General features: G+C 45.9%; 1 protein-coding gene across 2 annotated transcripts in view; it reads right to left on the minus strand.

Annotated features, from left to right (window-relative positions):
- The window catches only part of ccnd2a (cyclin D2, a), a 123,045-nt gene that overhangs the window by 31,740 nt on the left and 64,800 nt on the right, over positions 1-26,505 (minus strand). Inside the window, exons 1-2 of one of the 2 annotated variants that reach the window (XM_040162195.2) lie at positions 6,149-6,215; positions 5,709-5,854 (exon numbers count right to left, since the gene is read on the minus strand). In XM_040162195.2, the coding sequence (XP_040018129.2) occupies positions 5,709-5,854; positions 6,149-6,200 (198 nt within the window). In that variant the 5' untranslated portion in view covers positions 6,201-6,215. Of the gene's footprint in view, positions 1-5,708; positions 5,855-6,148; positions 6,216-19,327; positions 19,383-26,505 lie in introns of those variants that run through there. The other variant, XM_040162197.2, reaches the window with a different exon arrangement.

The raw sequence follows: 26,505 nt of genomic DNA on the forward strand, positions 1-26,505 counted from the left end.
AGCTCATACATAATCACATTTCAATTACAGGAGTGTGACCCTTGCCTCCCAACATGCCTAATCGAATACATATGTTTCCTAAAAGACAGAGGGATGCCTTGTTTTGGTGGAAGGTGGGGGGAGAGAGAAGCATGCAGAAGCTGTAAAAAGGGGATGCGGCAGCTTACGTCTGATTTGGCCTCAGAAGCCGGCAGCTATTTTTAGCAGGACGTATGGGCCGTTTAAGGAAGTGATGTAAACACTGCTGGAACTGGATCTGCGACGCTGTGAGAAAAGTTGGGAAGAGAGAAGCAGCAAGAAAAACAGTCCCACGGGGCCGAGTGTGCCTCCATCAAGTCTGATTGTGTGTGTTTTTGTGTATCAGGGCCCCTCTGAGCCTTTCTGCAGTCCCATCGTTCAGGAGAGTGGAGCAAAGATGCACTCAGTCATAAATTTACTTCTTCCCTCTCCCTCCCCGTCGGCCCCCCTGGGTAAGGTAATTCCTTCTTTCAAGACTTTTTCACCATGCCCCGGTTTCCCTCCATCGCTCTCACGACTCCTTCTCCTCCCTCTCTTTCTGTCCGCCTGCTCTTTCACTCTGTAATTCCCACTCTGTGCCTGTGTGCTTAGCGGCCTTGTGTCATTATTATGGGCCAATTTGTGTCAATGCTAACATCCAATTCATCATGGGGGTGGGGGAAGGGGGGCGGTGGTTTCCGCCAGGGCTCGGAGGGGCTTGCATACCTCACCTCTCACATTTTCACCATGGTGGCATCCGCTCCACCGTGGGGTCGGAGGTCAGAGTTCCAGACCTCCTGAGTGATCACTGACTTTTTCTGCTAACCCCTTCGCTGAACTCCCATTCCTGCTCCCAGCCAGCTCGCTTACATTTCCAGGTCTTCACCCCCCCCCCCCCGGCCCCCTAGTTTTTCTCTTTTTCTCTTCATTGACTCCCAAATCACCCGTTCTTCCTGTGCTTTAAATCTCCTTGTACTGCCTTACCTGCTGTCTTTTTTTATTCTTGACAAGACGAACCCCAACTTTTCCGCACTAAAATGTTTGACTCTGACTCTGTTTCATTTTCATGAGGCTGATGTTTCTGCATCACGCTCCATAAATTATGCTCCTTTTCCCAAGCCTTATTCCACCAGCACGCTCCCTCCAATACTCCACAACCCCCCCCCCCAACACATCAATGGCTCACATCCTATACTCTCACTAAAGCCCCCGTATGCGGGTCGATGGTTTTCTTATGAATGAAGGGCCCAAACGAAAGTGCATTCCTGTCTCAGCTCTGAGAGGAAGCAGCTGGCTGTTTGGTGAGTTCATGTCAGATGTTTGGTGTTTTATGTCCACATTCTACACAGGAGAATAAGATCACGCATCGACTTTTGCGAGAAGGAGAATGAAGAAATGCACTTCAATGGGAAACAGGGCCCAGGAGGACTACGTGCAGAGAATTGTTGTGGAAAGGCCTCCACACCACCTGAGGCTTCTCCTCCTGTGAACCGTTGGCTGGGACAAAGGAGGAATTGAAGCTGATGTGAAGGTGAGAGGTCGAAACACAGAGCTGATATCTGCTGTGATGGTCTAGACTTACTGTTTCACGTGTCTGTGTCAAAGCTTCACATGGAAGGTTTCGCTCACGCGAAGAAGCGTTGCAAACTAATCACGACCTCTGCGGCTGACCCTCTGGATTACACAATGCAGACAGCAAAGATTTCAGATAAATGGTCTGCAATCGCTTGAAAATAAGCAGCTGAGCTGAAAGGATCCTTGTTGTTGTGAAGTTACCATTGTTTGTTTAGAGACGGTATTTGCTGGGAATCTGTGCAGCGAGAGTTCGGCTCCCCAGGCATGGGTTAGGAAGGCAACGCGGGGCACGAAAGTCCGTCTCCATTTTGTCCTCTGCCAGCTCCTAATTATGCTCAATTACACCTTCAACACAAGTGGGCCGCTGTGGACATTTCTCAAGGTGTGAGGTCAAGCATTTCCTGTGTCTGTGAATGGCCCAACGTCAGGGGAATTGTCTTGCATGGGCCTCCCTCCCTCCATCATTCCCCCTCTCCGTCTATTTGACCCCTCCTCTACTAAGCCCCGATCCCAGACCTCCACCATTCACCACTGAGTCAGATAGTTGGGGCTTAACCTCTGATGCTTGCGAGGGCTCTCTTCCCTCTAACACAAACAAACAGGAAAAGCACGTACACCCCGACTCCCCCTCACGTACGTTCAAATAGAACAAATGCAAACACGTTAGCAGGATGAGCCAAACCATATATACGAACTAAAAACTCAACAAAGATCTTTAAAAAAAAAAAATAACCACATTTTAAATATGCTTCTGTGCATCCAGTTTTACCCCCACCCCTCTCCATCTAGAGAGGGTTACTATGTTCCGATGGTCTAGACAATCTTTTATCCTTCAAAAACATCTTAATGGCTTTTTTAAACTACAGATCCGATCAAATCTAATCTTATCTAATCTCTTTGACAGCGTGTTTTCGTGCGTCAAATTGTGTGAGTCACAGCTCGAGAAGAATCGGAAAACCCGCCGCATAAATGGTAGTGTACCAACAGGTTGAGTTCCCACACCCAGTAGGAAAATAAATACTCCATAATCACTGCCTATCAAAACAGGGAAAACCGAAAACGGCACATTCCATGGGAAATCCATAGCGAGCAAGTACATGCTCGCTCCTCTGCACTGACATTTCGGAGACACAAGGGAGAGATTAGAGGCACATGTGGAAGGGCCACAAAACCAGGATGAAAGATGGTTGGATATGGGGGTTAGGCCCCCTATTTTTATAAGACGAATTGTCGGTCGGAGCAACCCCATGCTGATTGAAGAGACCGAAGGTAAAATCTGGAAGTGACTCAACTGGATTTAGTGATTAAATGAACATGAACAGGTTCAGGATTAGAACAGTATATTTACGTCAACGTTGTATGACGTTCTTCTCAGGGGGCGAGCTTGCACAATCCAAAGAAATTAATGAAAAAACAAGGACTTGTGTTTTGAAGATCTCCGAAACAACCCATTTGCCCACCCACCCGCCCCACAGAGTCCTGCAAGCCACCACGCAGCGGATACAGTTACTGCAGTGACCTGGCATTTCCCCCTGCCAAGAAGACAGGAGTGGAAACAAATATGAGAAGGAAAAAAAAAATGTCCTCCTGAGAAAAATGGAAGGATTCTTTTTCTTAAATGCTGAGTCGAGGACTTTGGTTATTATTGGAGGTGGGGAAAAATGAAAGAGGTCATTCATGACAAAGTGCCAAGATATGAGGAAACCAAACTTGTGTCTGCAACAGGCACTGGGAAGGCTGAGCCAAGTCTTGGTCTCAGCTGTTGTTCCAAGCCACACATTTATCACACAGGCACTTCCCCGGGCAAGAAAAGACCCCCACAGGCGGCTCGCGGAGGGGTGCGGACTTGCTCAAGTGACTGTAGATGACCCTGAATGCTGGGGAGCGACAGGTCTGTGGGATGAAAGGAAGACTTGTCTTGTGACTCAAAGCGCTGTCCCGCGTTAAGGTAGAGTGACCCTTTAGAGAGAGACAAACTACCTGGACCAGATCTGTGTGTCCCGGACTCACATTGTGAGCCATGTGAAGAGGAGGAAAGCTGAACTGGGTGGAATATGGCCCATAGCTATTAAACACACACCGTTCTCCTCCTTCACATTCTTCACCTTGGAAAAAATGAACAGGATAGAGAAGGTGGAAGGAGTGGGTGAGAGAGAGAGAGAGTGGGAACAGAGTCCAACCTCCACTATACTAAAGAGCATTGTATGTAGCACTTCAGTGGACTAATGATTATAGGAAAGCTTTTCCAGCTTTTGGCCATCTGTCACTTTTATGAACAGTGCGGTAGGAAATTGGGTCTTTTGGGTTGTTTGGCCTCAGAATAATGAGCCACTGAAAATGAGTATTATAGATGACCTCCCGGCACTGTGCTCATATGGAGCCAATCGAGATGGAGCTTCACAGGCCTCTTAACAATCAGGGATAAATCAAATGGATGTTACGGGTCAGGGGATGTGGGTGCTGCCGGAGGTGGGCCTGGGAACAAGGTGACGGAGGAGGGCTCGACTATGGAGTGCTTCAGAGGCCTTGTTCCAATCAAAGAACCGTCAAAATCTTTTAATGCTACACTTGAAGTCTTGAAGGGCGATTCATAAACCCCCTCCCCCCAAAAAAACAAGGAGGCACTTTGGGTATTACTTACTCCAATTAACCTCAAGAGCGGGGAAATCCTTTTCTTTAAAATCTGGTGTGAGTAATTCAAAATGCAAACAAGTGAGAGATGTGGGAAAGACAAAGAGGATGAGAGACGTGTAAGAAAAGAGGTGTGAGGTGTGTATTCCAAAAAGCCTATCAGTCGTAACGCCGAGCCCTCTTCGGATGCCCCTCAGTCAAAACAGACAAAACACCCGATAACGGTTGATTGTGAGAGACATTCCTCAGCTGAATGGATGTGTGCCGATGAGGGCACGTTGTGTGGTCAACAGTGTTCACACAACTGATATCAAAAATCACAGAGAGTTTGCGGCGAAACGTCACACCAGGTATGTAGCAACAAAGATAGCGTCGACGCCGCCTCCTCGTGTGATAACAACAGATGGTTTGACTGCAATACTGATTTGTTAGCTGGCTTGCTAATGTTAGCCACTCGTTAGCCTACATCCAGGGGTCCCCTGAATTTAACGCACAGCTTCACTGTGAGGACCGGGCCTACTGGGTCAGTAAATACCTCTGCAGGAAGGGTGCTGGTGAAACTAAAAGGACGTGGGAATCACTGGCCACGATGCGGACATGGTTTCAGTATGAATAACATATGTGAAAATAAACATACGTCACAGTACAAAAACAAAAAACATGTGTATGCGAATGTACACACACAAAAATACTCACTCATACACACAGCTGGTCATGTTTCAATGAGAGTTGAAAATGTAATAGAACTGCGGTTAATGGGGAATCAAGATGTGTTCAAAGGTCATGTTGATGAACCTCAGTTGAGTAACATAAGTAAGTAGTATTTAATTATTCGGATAATCAGTTATTAGAGAGTTATTTTTCAAAAGATATAGTAGGAAATACAGCAGAATTGTATTTTATTACTGATTTCGCACTGCAAATTTTAACTAATGTTTTAACTAATGTACAAAAGCCTTTTGAGCTTCAACGATAAAGTAAAAACAACTAAAGATGATGCTGCAAATGTTGAAATATGTGATCACTCAGAGGGGCATTGATAGCAGTAAGAACATTCCAGACATCCTCGTGCTACTCCAGTTTCCAACAGCAGACATCTGGTTGATTCAGTTTCAACGGTAAATTTGGCACGGTTAAAACCCCTCTGTGAACTTCCGGACGATTTCTTTCCCCGGGCTGTTTGCATGCACATTAGAAATGCTAGTATGTCCTCAGGTAATGCAGAGTGTAATAACTGGGTTAAGTGTGAGCGCTGCACGTTGTAGCCGCCCCTTGTGAGGACAGAGGCAGCTTCTTTATTTCCATCTCTCTCCTTCTGTGATCCCATGACTCCTCACAGCCTCCACTGCGTGTGCACGGCTTGGTCTACCGTGGCGAAATGTCACCGTACTCGCATCAGTGTAACTGTTATAAAGAAGGCCGGGGATGAGAAAAGTTACATGAACAGACATCTGGAAAAACATACGAGGGGACCAAATGTCTTCATATTTCTTTTCCTTCTTCACCTCATTCTCTCTGGGGACAAGCGACCTTATGGAACATTTTCTTTCTGTCTCCGGCCTTGGCGTTGAGAGTGTGTGCGTGTGTTGCAGGTAATCTCCAAAGTGCATCCAAGGTGTAATAAGGCCTTCAGAGCCCAGCCGTCTTTGACCTTAAGAAATATTAAAGCAGGTTGAGAAAATGAAAAGGAAACAAATTGAAAATTAGCAGGAAAATATTGGATGTTTTGAAAATTAAAAACGGTTTAATAAATAAGCCAGCTCAGTTCCCGTCGCTCTTGCTACATTGTCGTGGCCATTAAAGCCAAAGTGGAACAATCCAAGCCGCAGCCGCTGTCCGGCACATGCGTTGATGTATTGTATTAAAATACGCTTGCTACGTGGTTGTCGTGTGTTTAGAAAAGGCAGGAGCCAATCATTAACAGGCAGCCACGTGAGGGGCAAACCTTTGGTTTGCACAATGGCAAAGGCAACGCTCTCGTGTGACACAAGAACCATGCAGAGAGCTCCAGGCTGTCCACGGCCACCGGTGCGCTGACTTCCACTCTGTGTTGCCTGCCGTTGCTGGTTAAATATCAATTATAATGAATTGATTGATTTCATCCTGAGAAAAAGCCCCCCCACCCGCCAAAAAAAAAAACGAAAGTGAAACTGACGTGATGATTTGACATACCTTGTGGTCGAAACCACGCCCCCAGAGCAGCTCTGGTTACGAGGCACAGAGTGAGGGACAGAAAGAGCGAGACAGAAAAAATGGTTTGAAAAACTTCCGGTTAAAGGTGGAAATCTATGTTCCCTGCTTCAGTTTCAATATTTGAAATCAATTTAAATTGTTGGGAGGTTTCACAATGTCTTTATGCTCAATCAGGATACCACTGGTTTAGATGGTTGTACACTGACAAACTGTAAAATCCCAACTGTGGATTCATCTATTTAAGTACTTACGTTACACGGTTGGCACGGTGTTTATTTTGGGGGTGTCTTTTTTTGAACATACATGTTCCCTGGGTGTGTTTCTGATATTAAATATATATCACCATTTTTTGGGAGGGGATTCGTTTGTTATTCACAAACATCATGCAAGAGCAGTATTCAGTGCTTGCAAGACTGGGGTGACACCAAGCAACACATTTACCAACTAAATTGAATTTACACTCCTATTCGTGACATTGTAAAAGCAACAGAAGAAGGACAAATGGATAAATAAGTAGAGGAGGGAGATAGGAGGCGACAGAAAATGAAAGACGACGAGGGGAACGGCGCTCTGCACAAAGGAGAAGCCTGGATTAAGTCAAGAGTAGCAAGCGACATAGGTTGGATTTTTAACTAGTGAGATCACATCCTCTTCCCTAAACAGAGGAGGAACTCATCCTCGGGTGGACAGGATGGCCAAGCTGTCTGTCTGTCGGTCTGTCCGCCTGTCTGTGTGTGTGTGTGTGTGCGCGCGGGACATCTAAGCTGAGATAGTGGCTTGCAGCCCTCTGTCTCCACACACATGTCAGCAAGCTGCACATTGAGGGACACATAGTTGTGTGTGTTTTGGGTGATCCATGTGGGAAGTACTTTGAGTCCATTACTAGTATCTGCGTGCAAGTCTTTGTGAGAATGCTTCTGCAAAGATGAAAGCGTGTAGTAACACTATAAAATTGTGTTAACGAGTGTGTGAATGTGTAAACATGCATTCAAATGGGATGAGATCACCAATATTATTGGGCTAAAGAGCGATCCTCCTCACATTTATTCACTGTATAATCTTGTATTACCAATTTTTTGTCTGTCTCTCAGTCTCAACTGTGTGAAGTCTATAATTCATAAGAGGGATACAAAGTCATACAGAATAAGAGCGGACATGTTATGTTACATGTTAAGGAAAACATAAAACATTATATTAGTGCTTTCAGGTAAAAAACCTGAAAGCACTAATATAATGCACGTCTTAGGTCCAGTACTTCTCCATAGAGACACCTGGAAGGGTTGTATTTGCACTATAACAGACAAAGTAAGGGTGCTTAAAGGACGTTGTCGTGACTCTACTGAGATCTGGACATTTTAGGACGACAGAAGGAAAAAGGAGCTCAGTGTTCGCAATCCTCAATGTCTATAAATCTTCGTCCTTGAGGGCGCTGTCGCAAGATCAGCCACATGGATGCACATTTCTTCTTGGATTTATGTGACAAATGCAGCCTTACTTTTTCTTATTGAAAAAGAAACCAACGTGCAGGCACCGGAACACACCAGGAATGCAGGTCTAATCTCAATCCCTATCACACATGTTGGGCACCTATCCATTTCAAGACTGTGAATCATGCTCGTAGCGCGGAGGAAGGGATACGCACAGCCCCCGTACTTCTGTAATCCCAATTCCTCTCCCACGTTCAATTTGTATGTAAAGTGATACAATTAATGAAGCCAATCCAGGTTTCTCCTCCACCCACACTCCCCGTGCCCCCCCCCCCCCCCCCCCCCTCCCCGACCAGACGTGACCCTGTGTGAAGACTGCAGGGTTGAGTAGTAAAAGTCTGGGTTTTGGTGAGCTGAGTGGAGATGGTGCACAGATGGAGAGGTTCTCCCCTTACAGCCTCAACTCAAGTTTGCTGGATAGATGGTTAAAACTGAAGGAAGGGATGAGGGGGCTGAATCCAAAAGAGAAGTGAAAACATGCAGCTTGTTATGGGAATTTTCCTCCCTCCGAGAAGCCTCTCTCTCTCTCTCTCTCTCTCTCTCTCTCTCTCTCTCTCTCTCTCTCTCTCTCTCTCTCTCTCTCTCTCTCTCTCTCTCTCTCTCTCTCTCTCTCTCTCTCTCTCTCTCTCCACCCACCATTCTACTGTCCCTCCGCCCCTCCATCACCCCCCCACCCCCCTCTCCAGACTGGGCTTTCACTTTGGGGGGCCCTCAGCTTCCCCTCTCGGCTGACCAGGGAGCTTTCAAGGTACCCTGATGGATGCTAATGCCGGACTCTTTCAGATCGTTTTACAGCCGGAGCCTTTGATCTGCCAGCAGGCTTCTCTCCACGGGCCGCCTGTCCTGAGAAAATGTAAATCCCGCCTTACAGACACCTGTAAAAAGAAAAAAAATGAGAAAAAGGGGGACAGAAAAAGAAGTTACTCGAAAGAAAAGGGGGAAGAAAAGATACAGTATTGTGACATTTGGGGGGGGGGGGGTTGGATTGCGACAAAGAATGAGATGGAAATTGTGCGGAAATAAGAGCGAGTGGCAAACGAAAAAAAAAAAAGTGGAGAGAAAGGAGCGGAGAAACTGAGACATGGTAACCAACAAAGAAGGAAAAAGAGGAATGGGTACCACAAAACACAGAGACAGAAGGGACATGGATGGAAGCAATATAAAAGAGGGAAGGTTTATCTAAAGACCCGGCACGGAAGACTGGGCGAGAGAGAAAGCGAGGTGGAAATTAGCGGAGGAAAAAGTTGGTAAAAGCGGAGACAGATGGACAATTTGACTCGGGGGGAAGAAAGCGACTGGGAGACGGCCCAGACAGACATACGAGGCCTGTCGCAAGGCTCAAGGGCGGGTGTGTCAGTACGGTTGAAAACCTTGGAAGGAAGAAGGGGGTAAAAAGTACGGTGAAAGGGGACTCGGCAGCGGCAGTGACGGCAGTAAAGGAGGCCTCGCTCCACCGGCAGCAGCGGCTGCCGCTCTGAATGGCGGCGCGCTGCTGCCGGACAGCTGGCTGCAGCTGATCGGGGGACAGACTCCCGTGGAAGAGCGCTTGTCTTCCTGCAGCCAGCTGCCGTGTCCAGAGGCCAGCATAGACAGCACAAGGCTCAGAATTGATTGCCAGCGCTGGCGGCTCAATGGGGCGGATGGAGTGCAGTGAGGTTGACTTCTCTGAAGTAGCGTGCACTGTACAACAGCAGCAGCAGCAGAGCCCAGCTGGCACTCTGTATCCTCTTCTGAGAAAAGAAAGGGGAGAGAAGAGAGATTGCTATTATTGTGATTCCCCCCCCCCCCCCCCTCCTTTCTTTCAGTCTGTGTTTCCTTCCCTTCTTTCTCCTGCCCTTCCAAACACTTGGTGTCATTTGTCTCTTCTTCCCCCCACAGAGAATGGTGAAGGAAATTAATGTCATACATTGAGAAGAAGTGCTCTGAAACCTACAAAGCATCGCGTGAGTCATGTTGTACCGAACGGGGTGGAAGGCGAAGAGCTGAACGCAAAGACTAGAGGTCGCTTTCTGCCGCCGGGCCTCCGGCCTGCAAACCAACTTTTTTTTCCCGCTGGATGAGATACGGAGGGAGGAGGGGCGCCGGGCGCCGGTGTAACATCAGGTCAAAGTGCATCAAAGTTCTTGCCGACCATTAATCCATCATCATCGTTGATTATCATCATGAACCGAACGATCTTAGTGCTTCATTGTCTTTCACGGTCACATCCGCCCACGCCGCTGCCCTCCGACTCACTCCACCTTCCTGTTGTCATATCGAAACTGGAATGATGTCATTCTCCTTGTAGCTCTAGGATGGGAAGCCCCAAAGTCCACGGTAGCAGCAGCATCCTCCAGTCTGTTCCCCGTCAGTCCGTCTGTGTCTCGGATCGGCGCACATCCGGCCATCCTGACTCCCCTTGCGACTCCCCCAGACCTCTGTGTCAGGAGGAAGGAAGGAAGGAAGGAAGGAAGGAAAGCACCGCGGTCACACAGGAGGGAGGGTTTGGAGAAAGGGAGGGAGGAAGTGTGAAAGGGTGTCTTAGCTGGAGCTGATCCACTCCAATGGAGCCTCTCACTATAGAAGGGCTGTTTGCACAGGGTCAAGGCCAAACGCAAGTGTGCGCGTGCGTAGTGTGGGTGTGTGTGTGTGTGTGTGTGTGTGTGTGTTATGGCTGGGAACCAAGATCATCACAGAGAGGGAGAGATTTGTGTTCTGTTGTTTTTATTGATGGCTTAATTGAAAATATTCAGCGTATAACTAGCGGGCTCGTAAGGTAGTCATGGACATTAGATGGTATGTGTGTGTATGTGTGTGTGTGTGTGTGTGTGTGTGTGTGTGTTTGACTCAATGCCTCTGGGAGTTCGCTGTCAAAACAGAGTGACGGCTTACCGTCACTCTGTTTTGAAGCGACGGTTGGAAATTCAACTGAGTCATCAAGTTCAGTGACTGCGCTCACTTCTTTTCCTCACAACACACGTACATATAAGCCCATGCACACGCACACACACACACGCACACACACAAATACTGCAACCTAGACTGCTTTCATCCATTTTTGTGTGGGAAAAGTGCGTGACCTCCGATCAGTTGAGAAAACAACACCTCATCTATGCAGCGTGAGAACGTGCGCAAGCGTCACCTCGCAGATTTTGCTGAGCAGTCTGTCGTGCGGTAGAAAGTGGCGGCCCGGGGGGAGACGAAGTCAGTGCGCTCGGCGGCGCGTGGGGAGAAAAGACGTTTCCTTGGCGTGAGGAGGGGGCAGCCGGTAGGGCGACTGCCCACAGTCCACCAATTAGCTTCGTCGGCGCTGCAGGTGCAGACTGCGCTCTAACAGGCTGGTGTTTGATCCCTGGAAGTTAAGGAAAGGTGGCAGCACGAGGGATCCAGGAATGGCTGCAGTGAGGAGTGAACGCTGTGGAAGTGCGTTTGTTGGCTGGACACAAAACCTAATATAACTAATCTGCCTTTTAAAAGGTGTCACTGCGAGTGAAAATCCAGGTGATAGAACCTTGAAAACTAAGATTGCATCAATACGTATAATGTACTTAACTTTAACAAGCTAGAAGGACGACACACCTTGAATGCGTGAGCAGACCATCAGAGAGAAAAGGAGAAAAGCAGAGTCAGCGAGACAACATTCCTCCCCCAGGTTTAAAAAGCTGCTCCAGTATTGTGTTACTGGCCAGGTAAGGGCAAACTGCTTGTGTGTGTGTGGGTGTTTTTTTTTCGCTTCTTTCTTTTCTCCTTCCTGGTTTTCTTTCCTGTGCTAATAACATTATTGGTTTCCACCTGTTTTGCTGCTCATTGGTTCCCTCGGCCTTCAAGCTAATCCATCTTCATTTGGGGCCCTGAACAAGGGGAGCAAGCCTTACGAGTTAACGCCCCCCCTTTGCTGTCTGCCAACCCAGTCCCCTAAAAAAAAAAGAGAAGCTTTCCCGTGCAACTAAAATCCATTTTCGATAACGTTTCCAGCCAAACATATCGTCTCTCAGATTGACGTTTCAGTTTAACGTGGTTAAAACTGTGAATTGAAAGAAATCAAAACAGGATTAAAAATACTTGGTTAAGGTTGATCAATGATTAAGGTACTTATTCTATAAGAATATAATACCTATTATAGGTGTGAATTATGGGAACTAAAATGAATTAATTAATAACTACGGTGGACCACGATTACAAAGACAAGCTGTGGTTCCACTGCCACCTCTGTACTCGTTTTGGCAAAGTATGTTTCTTTGTGATCATTCTTATGTGGATTCAGTAGTATTTAGCATGACTACTTTGTACCGACAGGGCGGCACGGTGGTCAGCACTGTTTGTTCACAGCAGGAAGCTCCTGGGTTCAAACCCACCCAGCGAGTGACGCCGAGTGCGGAAAGTGGTCGGCACCTTCCGCCTACAGATCATGCGACCTGCCGTTCGGATGATGGGAACATGGCAATATTGGGACATATAATAATATAATAATATAATATAATATAATAATGTTATAATAATAACAAAGAGCCCATTTTCTGGTGACGGCGCCTAGTCGGGCGAGTGGTTTGGCCGGACAGGAGGGACCCACGGTCATGAAGATACTCATTTATACCGCTACATGGACTCTGCATGAGGAGGGTCCAAGTCGCTAAATACCCAGCTGAGATCGGCTTGTGCCGTTCTGAAAAAGGAACCTACCACCGACCAGCGGAGGAACCGACCACCCAACCTGCCGTTCTGAAAAGGGAACCTTCCACCGCCCACCTTTCCCACCCAGCGGCCTGTCTGTGTGGAGTCTGCATGTCCTCCCCGTGTCTGCGTGGGTTCTCTGCGGGGACTCCGGCGTCCTCCCACACTCCAAAGACATGCTCTGGGGATCAGGTTAATTGGTGGCTCTAAAGGGCCCGTGGGTGTGTAAATGTGAGAGTGAACGGCTGTTTGTCTCTGCGTCAGTCCTGCGATTGGCTGGCGACCAGGCGTAGCCCGTCTCACGCCCGACGTTGGCTGAGATTGACTCAGAAGAGAATATTCGTTACGTATCCAGAGAGGCAGCATATCAATCACTTTCATTTTCACCCGTCTTCTCTTTTAGAATTTCTTTGGTCGCCTCGTTTTTGTCGTAACAATCGTCTGCGATTTATTTTAAACTTAACTTTGAATCGACTCGTCACTTCCTGCAGAGTGTCATCATTGTTTTGTTTGATATATGATTTCTCTCGCTTTTTTCGGTGTATTCAACTGATAAGACTTCCAGTCGGGGCTCGAAGAGGCACACCCTTGCCTGCTCTTGTTCAGCCACTAAAAATACGCAATGAAGTAATGTGAAAAAGACTGCTGTATTTACATAATGTTAAGTCACGGCCTCCTCACTGCCTGCCTGCTCGACAGCAGTGTTGAATCTGGGCTAAATGACTGAGAGGAAGTTTTACAGCTTTTCTTTTTGAGAAAGTGGAAAGAGAGAAGACCCAGGAAACTAACTGTAGGAGGAAAAAAAAAAAAGATATGAGAAAGTATTGATTTAAAAAGAGTAAACCAGTTAAGCAGAAACAAACCGAATGTTGAACATTAAAAAAAAAAAATCAGAGAGAGAGTAAAAGATGCCAAAGATGAGAAGAGGAGGCGGTATCGGACATGTGAGGGTGTTTGTCACATCTCATTCCTTCCTAATAGCCAAAGGGAGGTGGGGGACAGAAATAACAGACACGGCAGGGCGGATGGCGGATACAAATCTCTCTGGCTGGATTTATGAATGATTGGGATCAGAGGGGCACGTGGACGGATGTGTGCACTCTGCTCGGACCCTGCCGTCGTGCTTCCCCTCAGACAACAGCGCTGTCCTCTAAAAAAGAGAGAGAGAGGACGCCAGCAGGATCCACAACCACACGCGCTGTGGTCAGCTGACACTGTGACAGAGATTCTTGAAGCAGGATGCACATTTTGTTGCCGGCTGTTCTTCCGTTTTGGTAAAAACTAACAAAATGCTACATGATGAATAAATAATGAATAGTACACTTGTGTGCATTTAATGCAACCAATGCGGTTATGTGACTGGAAGAGGCGACTTGTCACTGAGGCACCAGACAGCTTCCGAGCTGCTCTGGTAATGTCAGGTCTAATCGTCAGCTCATCACATTTATCATGAGGCTGCGAAAACTACATTAAGATTGAGATTCATAATAAAAATAACAATGAATTCCAACATTAATCATTTGTGTTAATCTTCTATGCACGATACATGCTGCGCCGGTCAAGTGCGTGAATTTATGTGGATTCATGAAATGAATGAGAGGAAATGACGCCATCTCTTTTGTCTCTGAAATAAATATATACAAAGATACAGCTGAGAAAAGTACAATGGGGTTTGTGCAATATTTGTAGGGTCTGATAAAAACCCTTTTTTCTGTCGGATTCGTGATGGATAAATGTTTCTCCTGAACCTTTTCAGCCAAAGCTTGTTACAGCTAATGCCTTGCTCAAAATAGGGCAAACACTGTTTCATTTGTTTTAAAATGAATCTCAAATTGTGCGCTTGTCTGTCAAAACAGGTCATTTAGCCTTTAGCTAACAGTAATTGGCAGAAGGTTAAATTATGCTGGAGCGAACACACAATGTAATGGAGCATTTAGAACATTTCATAGCAGTAGTCAAGGACAGTTAAGCGAATCATTGGATTTTTCAGAACAGAAATTTAAGTAATATGTTATTGCTGAAAAAAAAATTGCTGTTCAAAGATTGCAGACTGAGGAATAACGCTAATAAATCCCCTGTTTCAAACAAAGTTACAAAGTAATAATTATCTTTGTTTGCTAACTAATATCCGGAGGTTGAATGTCTCTCCATATTTGTGTTTGGTTTCATGATGGATAATATGAATTCCTTTCTGTAGTTCTATCTATTAAGAATCCAAATAATAACCACATCATTACATGCCTCTTTCTTTATGTTTGTGATCTATTTTTCTATTTTTTGACAGGAAACGTTTTAATCAGGTGTCTTAAAGAGCGATAATATGTGACCATGGCGCAACAAAATCGGATGCGAGTTCCACACCGTGAATATCTCCAACCATCTCCACTTTGGCTGGAAACCATTTAGAAGGTCTTGGGTGAGTAAAAGAATCCCGTATCCAGGCCTCGATTAAGCCACTTAGGTACTGATGGAGGGCAAAATGGTTTGATATGGATAACTACATGTGGTTCTGTGCACATTAAGTGGCCAATCTTTATTTCATTCCACTGATTCCATTTCATTAATGAGCTCTCTGACATTCCAAAATGAATGTGACAGCAGCCGCGGCGGCTACAGCGGACCGATATCCAACTAGCTGATGATGAAACAAAGCGCGGACCACCGCTCACCCGCCCCTCCCAATTCTCTGATGAAGAAGAAGAAGAAGAAGTAAAAAGGAGCTCGTTTGCATCTTATCTGCAGGAAATAGCATTAGCCAAAATTGTCCTCCTGGGTTTTCGGCATGAAAGGGATGGCATGGTCGCGACCATAATTTGCCTTGTCCCCTGACGTGCGGCCTACCTCTGATCCAGAGCCAAGGCTGGGCAGGAAAAGGCAGAAGGTGGGCCGGCGAGGGTCGGCAGCCCTGGGTGGGCTGCACCACTTGGGCCTCGCTAATGGGTCGGCAGCTATCAGCCTGGTATGTCGGTATGCAGGCCGCCACTGCTCATGCCGACACCAGGGGATTTAAAACCGTCTGGAGCAGACGGCTGTGGAACCGGAGCGCTCCGCCGTGCACCGCCTCACCGCGCTCACCGCCACCGACCGTTCAGCGCCCGTCTCCTCAATGAAAGCCAAGCCAACGGAGCGCGAACTGCAGCCGGCCGGCTCTGCGCGGTCCGGACTGATCTCGTTTCCACGTTCGCTCCTTCTCATAGGGAGCAGAAAAGTTTTTTCTCAGCTCACTTACATCCCACAATGCAACCAATGAGAACACACAGCTTTTTCCCAAGCAGTTTCCACAACGGCAGCTATTTTTTCCCATGCTCTCCTTTCAGAGGACCTATTTGGGGCACTGAGGCTATCAAACCAGCGGAGAATGAAAAAATAACTCTTTGAGAAGTCAAGAAACACACAAAAAGTCTATTCAATAGGCACAAATCTCGTCCCGATTTAACCACTCCATTGTTTCTAAACATGTCTTTGTATCAGTCTGTAAAAACTCTGTTTTTAAAAACAACTCTCTCCCAGCACAACTCCTTTTCTTATGTAGCGAAGTGTTACATGACGTTTCCTGAGCTTTCAGAAACAATGACCTAATCGAAAGGCTGAGCGGCTGTATTCACAGCAGCTTTTGTGTCCATCGCGTCGGGGTGAATGGCTTTTCTGCCCCCCCACCCCCCCTCGAGGCAAACACACAACCTGCCATTCGGGATAACGTCCACGTCAAAGAGAGAAGCGCATCGTACCGCGGCTCCCAGTGTTTGACAACCAAAACGCTCCAAAAAGCTCCACAGCTGTGGGGCAGCGGGCAGCAATACAGCTCCAACGGAAAGCTGAGGAGACGACGGTCCGGAGTACGCATTGACTTAGTATCCACTGACGGGACGCTCAAGTGTCCACCAACAGTAGAAAAGGTTGTGATGCACAGTGAGTGAAACAGAATGTATGAGAGGTCTTTGATGCTGTAACAAGAGGTTCTCACAACGAGACCAAAGGCTGTGGCGCTTATCAGAGGACGACTATTAATACCAGGGAGTAGTTGTCACCCTGTCCCCTGAGGGGGAAAGATGGAGGAAGTCATTGATTCTTCCCACCATAATGTCTGGGAAGGACCGACCTTGCCTTTTCCCTTTTGGGTGATGACGGTTATTATTCTACGTTTTTTTAAAGGGCCCAAACAAGAGCTATTTCTGTGTCTCGGTGATAGCGAGACATCAACGAGTCGGATCGTCTGAAGCACCAGCAAATAGACGTTTTTTGCCGCCCCCCACTTCCCTTCGCAAGCGCTGTGATCCATCTAAATATTTTTTGGGGTGACTAGCCTCGCACAGAAATAACAGCAGTCATTTCTTCAAATACTGGAAGTAGGAAGTTGTGTCTCTGCAGCAAAAGCAACATGTTGTTGTTATAGTACCGTAAGCACGCAAATAGCTACCTTTTAATAGATGGCGTTGGTTTATTTTAATTAAAATTAAAAAAAAATCCGATACAAGGCATTTTTTTGTTTTTTTTAAAATCGTACCCAAATCATTGCCATTAAGCCAGTAGTCTGTGTTCATAACCCCGACCAGGAAGCTGTGGAGGCAGATCAGAAAACACAAACACGGCTGAGTTTGGCAAAGGAGGACGATTGCTGTTTGCTTGTGTAGGTAATTTCAAAAAGGAACTTACAATCAATGTATTATGTCTTTTATTTTGGAGGTACCGACCTGCCAAAACACAGCTACAGTACCAGTTATGTACATATATTATATTCAAAACATCAATGCTCAGAAAGAAACAGTAAAACTAACCACCATGGCGTCTGATCTATACGATTTTGAGAATTGCCTTCTTGCTATTTTAGCAAGATGTTTATTTCCTGTTGCAGATTGGGAAGCTTTGACCATTTGTGTTTCTTTTTACTTTTTTGCATTTTGTTTTGTATTCGTCTGTTCCGCTTATATGTAACTGTACCTATACAGACGCCATTATGCTCGCTCGACCGAGCACAGCGCGAGAACACACCCACCAATATGAGGACAGACAGAAGATGGAAGCGATAGATTTAGATGCCAGAGCAGCTGTCGGAGAAGGTTCTTAGTGCAGAGATGGTGGAGGACAAAGTGCACAGTGGTGGAGACAGGATGAGGATGGGAGGAAGACAGACAGCATCTGTGTGTGTGTGTGTGTGTGTGTGTGTGTGTGTGTGTGTGTGTGTGTGTGTGTGTTTGTGTGTGCATAAGCATCATTGCATGTGTGCTTTGTGGAGTAACACTCTTCCTCTGGCAAGCGCAACCACTAGGCCCTCCTGTGTGTATATGTGTGTATATGTGTGTGTGTGTGTGTGTGTGTGTGTGCGCGGATCTGGAGCAGTTAGAACAGCAGTAAAGCAGATGTTTCCTCTGTTCGCTCCAGAGCATGAACATGAAGAAAAACAAGGGCCAAACCCATGAAGTCAGGATCTCATCGATTGCACCTTCAATAACGGAGTCAAAGCAGCGAGAGACAAACAGTTAAAGATCTATTTAATTTAGTTAACATTAAACATTAAAAGCCTTCTCACATGGCATTTGCTGGCAGCCGATGATGTAAAGCAGAATATTTTCCTCTGAGGCGAGGTGGAGGAGACTTATAAAGTTGGTAAACTAAGTTTACAAAATAACTAAATTGTTATGCTGAAGTAAAGTACAAGTACCTTGCATTTGCACAGTACAGTACTTAAGATAATGTAGTCAGTGAAATTCCATCACAGTAATTTGTGCAAAACCCCCTTGTGTTACTTACCGATAACAACATGTCACCTCATTTGTTGGAAATGCGCGTGCGCACGAGACGCAGCCGAGCAGCTGCGCACGCTCATCCTAACGGGCGACCTCTGAGAACACAAGTGTTCCGCTGCTAAGAAGCCGACCACATGTCAAAAGTGTCGAGTCACCCCCGAGAGCAGCCCTTGACCCGGGAACGCCGGCGTCACGCTGGACTACACGCCGTGCGTTTTCCAGAGAGCCAATTAGGATCGAGAAGGTGTAAAGGGATTTCCACCAGGCTGAGAGACGTTAATGGTTTGTTTTTCGCACGTTTTCTGTATTCGTGTGCTTTTGTGGATTTCCGTAAATTATCGCCAGTTCGAATTAAAAATAGTCGTTTTACACAAGCGCTTCTTATCTTCAGGAAGTAAAAAGCTGTTGAATAATAAGAGGACGAGATAATCAGGGTCAGAATATGAAAAAAAAACCACACTCTCACTCAGCTTTTCACAAATTGATTAGCAATATAACTTCAATAAAAATTCGGGTCATTGCGTGCCGCATGACAGAAGCAGAGAAACCACCTTTTACATTTACAGGAATCCACGCGTGTGGGGTTTCAGTGGCAGAGAAAGACACAGCAGTGGTATCGTATTATAATGACATGGTCAAAAGACAGATCCTCTGCTGACCTTTCCCTCACCGACCATAACCGGACTCATTACCTGGGATTTGCACACCTGCAGCGAGTCTGCAGAAGAGCCACGAACCGGGTCACCCGGACCAATGTGACAAGTACCTGCTCAAACATGTGGTTGTGCAACAAATGTCAACATCAGCACAACTGCAGGCAAACTAATCCCAGCTACATTAAGTTTCATTTCTAAAGCAAGATGAGCAAGAGTGCAATGAGCAAAATGTTCCACTATCTCCTCATGAAGGTTCTTTCTCTTTTCAGAAACAACAGTAGACGACGACGACATGCGGAACAGAAGAAAGCTTCTCAGACTCCTACACAAGACAGGCGGGCCAGTGAGGATGGTTTCAATAAAAACAAAAGTAGGAGCCCATCCATTGTCTTACCTCACCAGAGATCCTCCTCCAGTCTTGTGTTCACCCCAGTGACGGCAGCCCATACCTATAGGACACAATATGCAAGTACGCAGTCAGAATGGTGGTTATGAATGATTTTATTAATTATCATTTCAAGGGTGACACACAAAAGTGATGCTTGTGACGGGCTGAGACTTAATTCTTTGAAAAGTAAGTAAATTGTCATACAACTACACATTGGAATCCCCCCCCCCACACACACACACCCAGAAAAGTAATAAAATCTTCTCTGACACCTTCTGAAATCTTTGATGTGTCGTACTCTCCAGTGTGCTGCCTCATTTCCAGCAGTGGGCTGTGCACATTTTGTTTTCAGAATTCCCTAATTGAACATGTGCCTCATCACGTGGAACTCAATCGCACCATTGGTTACATGTAACTCGAGAACAGGCTTTATGCATTACTTCATGTTTTTGTTTTTTTGTCCTCCTCTCATACGCACTTGAGTCCTTATCACTCATCACAATGACTTGGATGAGAAGAGCGGATTATTCCACAAAGGAGCCAATTGACATAAAGCTAAGTCCCCGTCCTATCAGGTGTAATCTCCTGCTTTCCACACAGAGATCATCTCACGAGAGCGATGCAGCGGCGCCCGAGGGCCTTTCCCCAGCGCAGGCCGGAGAGCGAAGCTGTACGTGAAGTTTCTCAAAACACACATTTGCTTCGTCTTTCTTTTTTTGTTTTGTTTTGTTCAAACAGACGGAATATAGTGGGGATACAAAGCAGCTGAAAAGCAGTGAGGTTTGAATTAGATGCCCCCTACCCCCCAGTCATTAGAAGTCCGGAAATGGGATCAGATGAATAAGAGCAAGACATCCAGGACTTAAGATCCTGCATTGTCTGAGATGGCTTTTTAACCGTCTTCCATTATCCAGCCCCCGTCTTTGAAACTTGAGCTCCTGGCGGAGCGCATCAGCGGCTCGGCTCCTGATAAACAAACGCACCTCAGTGGGACCTGACTTGCCTGCGTAGCTTGGTGCGGTTTCAATTTAAAAAAAAAAGAATAAAACATTATTTACACTTGATGAATGACAAATCTCTGCTGCAACTTCTCCATTCGCTCTGCAAGTGATACTTCCATTGCTCTGGTTGTGGATGTGGTGACAGTGTGCTACCAGATGACAGCAGCTGCTGGGACGGGGCCACGCCGAGTGCAGTCGGGTCGCCTCAGTGGAAGGGGGGAATCTCCCAGGAACAATGCTAGACTCATTAGTGCTTCTAACTGCATTTACTGGGCATCTTCACTTCTGAAGCAGAAGAGTAACAGCTGCCTTTTATCAGGCTGTTAGAAAGTTTCTCTTTTCTCCGTTGTGTGTGTGTGTGTGTGTGTGTGTTTGCGCACATGTTACCAACAGTTCATCCAGGTGGGTGATAACAAAGAGAAAAGGGTGCAGGTAGGATCCCAGACCCATTCTGGCTGCCTAATCTCTCCATTCTGACACACACTTTGATTTGTGAGTCAGTCAAAAGCTTCGGCAAACAGCCGGTCGCGTCGCCACCCAAAGTGAAAACGGACAGAAACTTTCCTGTCTCCTCTGCGTTTGTTCAAGGAAGGCCACCTATCTTTTCAAACCGCCCCCCCCCCGCTCGGAAGGAAAAAGAGTTGATTGGCAGATTTCAGTGTCCTTCCTCCGCTCCCTTTTGTAAAGTGGCTTATTTGAGGCCCCCTCCCTTGCCGTAGCATGACCAGGCAGATGTTCCTTCACAGCGGTCAGCGCTGTGAATGCAGGAGGACACACCACGTTGACAGAGATGTCTCAGATCATCACACATGCAAGATAAAGTAGAAATAATAGATAACTCAGAAGAAAAGACAGGAGAGGGAATGAAAAGGGAAAGAAGGCGACAGAGGAGCTGGAGGCATTTGACGGAACAAAGCTGTGAATTCCTTTCCTGTTTTAGCAAGTTGGTATCATTTATTGTGAAAGGAAAGAGACGCGGTGTCTTCTTCTGATTTCACACCCAAACCAACAAACAGATGGCTGTGATAAAGCTGTTAGCACACAACACTGGGAGTACCTCAAATGATTCTTTGTTTTTGTTTTATAAATCCCGAATGAATGACTTGAAGAAAACACAGACAATGACACAAACGTTGCATCACAGGGTTTTCTCTCAGAAAGGTCAGGCGCGTGGGCGGGATTTGACGGAAACGCATGTTCTACCTGTAACTATCAAAGATGGAAGGAGACTGATGGATTGATAATGGGATGGAACAGAGATGGAGAATAAGGGATTATGCAGTTAAGTGCAGAGGTCAAAGTAGCTCAATTCATTATTGAAATGAATCCTATTTATTATTCAATAATGAGGAAGAAATGGTTGCATAACAGGACCAGCATATGTGTAAGGGATAAAAAGCCAAAGCAGACTAGTGAAATGTGCGTTAACAGTGATAATAGTAATAAATTAGATGTGCTGTCACCCCACACAGTGACACACAGTCTCTGCCTTTTTCAACCCCACATGCCCCACTTAAGAGGTGAAACCTGCTCTGACAGCTCAACCTGCTAACCCTTCGTGACCCCCCCCCCCCTCCCTCCTCCGGGAGCAGGACACACCGCAGGAGAGAGGAAGTGACACGGCGGCACGGGGTCAAAGGTCGACACAGACGATGCTTTTCAAATGCGAGGGGAGGAAGATGGATGGTGGCGGCTGCGGTGGAAGCAGCGTGTTTTTACTAGTAAAATAATCTCAGGGTTTCTTCTCAGCAAGTACAAAAAATGTGTTTTGTAACTATGGTTCAGCCGGGGGGGGGTTGGGGTGGGCGTCCCACATAGGAGCAAAAGAAACAAGTAGACAAAGAGGAGGACTTCACACTGCCAGGCTGATTTTTTTCTATTGTGTCGGCCTTGATCTTGTGAATACTGGTCTCATCATCTTTTCTTTTTTTTTAAAACATTTTTTTAAGTCTGCTTCACCAGTCCGCCCCCAGCTGTCAGGATTTTGGCAATAAGCACTAACGGGAGTAAACAAAGTAGCAGACGATGCCAGCCCGAAGACGGTTACCTGGAGGAAACAAGAAAGTCCCGTTCTCCCCACGTTTTGCCGTGTCTTTTAATAAGAGGGGAACAATGTTTTTGAGATGCCGTCATGTGGAGCTCAACATACATTTACTGCCTGTTAAAATTTAAGGAGAGACACTTAAGCGCCTGTCAAAAGTTTGGACACCCTTTCTCATTAAACTGAATGATAAAATGTGTCTGGTGCTGTGAACCGTTTTCAAATTAGGAGGTGTTACAGATCAATGATCCAACATGCCCAAGAATGAAACTCAAAGTCAAAGCGCTCGGTGGCGCATTGTTCTCCAGCACGCCAGAGGCCGCAGAACAAAACTGTGAAGAAAGAGTGTGACCCATAGACATGCATGACCTCCACAATGCAAAGGAGATTGTAATTATCACAAAGACGGCATCTTCTGTTCATGAACTGCTTTATTGCCTTTGCACGAGCCTTGTAAAGTAAAGAAGTCACTTACTAAATGCTTTTAGCCCTAGTTTACACTATTAGGGTCTGCTAGCTGCACACCGCCGTCGAGAGAGAGACCCTTTATTTAAAGATAATAGCATGTGTGGCATCTCTTGATTGCGAAGCACTTTACCTGAACAATTTGCTGAATGATTAACTGTAACACACTTTGTTTTACCGAGAGATGAAGCTCCACTGAGTAGATTGTCGGATCAGGTGGAAGAGAGGCAGACAGAGAGAAGGAGGGAGAGGAGACACATCTTACTCAGCGCCTCCATGGGTTAAAATCTGCTTGCTCCCAGTCGGCCCGCTCAACGTCACTCGGAGGAAATGAGTGAGAATGTGACAGTAGACTTTAAGAAGTCCAAATCTCTGGAATAATGAAAGAGGATTTGTTGGGCACGCTGGTAATAATATACTATAAAGAACACACACAGACATCTTCCCATACAAACACCAATGAGTAAAGACAAACATCCACACATATACACATTTATCCACACTCACACACACACACACACACACACACACACACAGGCATGCACACACACATGGATATGTCCAACAGCTGCATGGGTCGGCCTGGAGCGAGACCAGCCACCTCTTGGCCACAAAGGGCTGCTTGTGCCCCCGGCTCGCTAGGAACATAAAACACAAGAGATAAGACCAGACACTGTTTGCCAGAACCAGTGGACCTCCCCAAACAGGAACTGCAAGTGCAAGTGTTTGACACACACGCGCACACACACACACACACACACACACACACACACACACACACACACACACACACACACACACACACACACACACACACAGGAAATAACACACATGCATGTGAATTACACACAAACACAGGGCATGTTTCAATGTGTATATAGGGAGAAGACTGTTAAATGACATACAAAAAGGTCAACTTGGTTAAAAGGCCATCTCTGCTGAGGTACTTTCCCCACAATTCGAGGCTCATCTGGCCCCTTAACAGCTCTGCAGGAGGTCGGCTTACTCTTAACAGGCTTTATTTGATAGTTGGAATCAGCTGCTGGTCCTGTTTACTTGAAAAGTCTATTTTCAAAATAAATTACAATGCTGAAAAAAAGGTTGTCAATAGATGAATAGATTCATTTCATAAAAACTCCCTACTCTCTATTAGGAACCCTTTAATCGCAATATTTCACTCGGTCTGGTATGACCAATAACGTTTGGTTGCTAATATAAAATAATAAATGGATATAAAAATAAAATGAGATATAACATGTATATTATTCAGTAATGACTGAAACACTTTGTTGACTTTTGGTCGCCTCTATACTTATTACATGTTTTAGCTTGTATTAGCATATGTGTTGTGACTGCACTGACTGGCTGTTTATCCACTTTCAAGGTTCTGTAGGATGCAATGGCAGTCATGTGTTACAGTCACCACAAGTTAACAGGGCATTTTCATCCCGTGTGGATTTGTGGACGAAGGCGGTGGGGTTTCGCGCGGGGGGGGGGGGTGGGATCCGACCCCGTGACAAGCGGCTAATGTGAGACCTCCTCTAACAATGAAGCTCTGCTCTATTCTTCTCTATGTTGCTCTATTTCTGCTGAGTCACGATCCGTCCAGTCACCACTTGCAGGCCCACACAGACACAGGGCCACACACACCATGACACAGTTGAGTCTGTGTGGCTTGGATCAAGGTCCACTTGCAAAGAGGAGGGTGTGGGGGGGAAAGTAAACCCTAAACGTGACTGATGTCTTTGTCCTTATCGCTGCCCTTCTTCTTCCCCTCTCTCTCCGTCCGTCTATCCATCACCGGCCTCGTCTTTCTCACTCTGTCACCTCCCCGTCTCTCCGTCCATCTGTTGCTATCACCGCTCCCCTTCCATTGCTCGCATATCTGTTCTCACGAGGAGCTCGTTTCATTTAAAATCGCGCAAAAAAAAAAATTGCATCGATTCACAATCTCGCGGGAGTTCCTGCTAAAGCGCACAAACAAACTTGATGACCTTTTTGTGTTTTAAATATTTGTGTCCCGCTGCATCAACAGGGTGTGCATTTTTGTAAAGCCAGATGTGTGAGGAAGATATCGATGGGGAGATATGGAGGCCAGACGCATGAATGTTGCTGTAACACCCAGCAGTTTATTTGAATAATTTCCTTCTCATTCATCAGCTGTCTATACTGACCAGTGGGCCATGCAGCTGTAGCTCATTCATAACCTCCACTGGTCACCGAGCACACACACACACAAGCGTGTGTCCAGATATGCTCCGTAGACTAAATGAGTCAGCACGTCCGTCAAAAAAACAACAACTAAAAAACAAAATGCACAAACACACTTTAGGGTGAAAAGTCAGTGTGTCTGGTTTAAAAGGAGACTGGGGGGATTTTACAGAACTGCAGTGTGTATACAGAAGGTGGAAGTTTTAACATCTGTGTACGCAAATAAGACTGAGAGGGCTCTATGGTGCCTGAAACACCTGGGACTTCTCCCCTTCAGGGAACACGAGTTTAATCCACAGAATCATGAAGTCTCTCGGCGATACAAAAGGCGAGGAGATATGAATGGAAACATAAGCGTGCATACAGTTATGCAAGCATTTACACATGACGGTTTGGCTCTTTAAGTACAACCTCAGGCGTGTATCCGACAGCGCTTTCTAATCTAAGAGATTATTTCATCCTTGGTTCATTTGAGGTCAAAAAATGGAGAAAAAATAAACTTGGGCAGATTAAAACCAAAATGGACATAATCAGTTGATGTTGCAGGAACTGGTTCATGAAAAATGTGAGACATTTAAAGACAAACATCGGAATGTATTTTACATGTATGGAACTATTCATCTAAAGATTGTTGGTTGTGTTTTTTGCCGCCACCTCTCAGATAGTTGTGTGCAGCAAGTAGCACATCCAATAAATGCAACAGCTCAGGTTAACAAAACAGCCATCTTAGTTTTAATAAAAAAACAGGAGCTAACAGCATTGAAAATAATTTGTATTAACAAATCTGCTAGCTCATTATAATTTATTTCCAAATGCACATCTCTCTCTCTTGGATACTGTTGCTATTCCCAAAGCAATATTTTCAGTGGGATAATTTTAATATTGCCTGTTCTACGTTCTACTTTTATATTTGATCATACTAAACGAACACTTTCAGTTGCTCCATTTTTATCCACTAAAATACCTCGACCCAACACCATTCGTAAATATACATCATGTTAAATTGGGTAACCTCTATAGCTCTTTGCCACCGTGTTGCGGCTCTGATGGCTGCTCCACGCTGGCCCCGCCCACCGTGGTCTGTAAACACTGTGAAAGAGGTCACAGAGCATGTCAATACAGGTGCAGAGACACAGGTGTGACATCTTTTTTGTATTGCTATTTTCATGAGAGGGCTTTTAATGACAGATTGACTCTCACAGTATGGTCGGCCATTTGTGTTATTGGAGCAGTGATCAACTCTCTCGCACAGAGCAGCAGCATTCTCCAAGTTTTTCTCTGATTACAGCTAATTCCTGCGTCACCTCCCCGTGCCCCGGCACATTCCACTGGCTGTTTCAATTTTGGATTGAGGTATTTGCCTTCTTTTCTCTTCATTTAGCAACTTGAAAAAGGTCCTGTGATCGAGCTCTTTGCAAATAAATCTCATTCCCTCCCAAAGGGATGTGACTAAGGTTTAACTGTTT

The sequence above is a fragment of the Gasterosteus aculeatus genome, chromosome X, assembly GCF_964276395.1.
Source record: "Gasterosteus aculeatus chromosome X, fGasAcu3.hap1.1, whole genome shotgun sequence".
NCBI lineage: Eukaryota > Metazoa > Chordata > Actinopteri > Perciformes > Gasterosteidae > Gasterosteus > Gasterosteus aculeatus.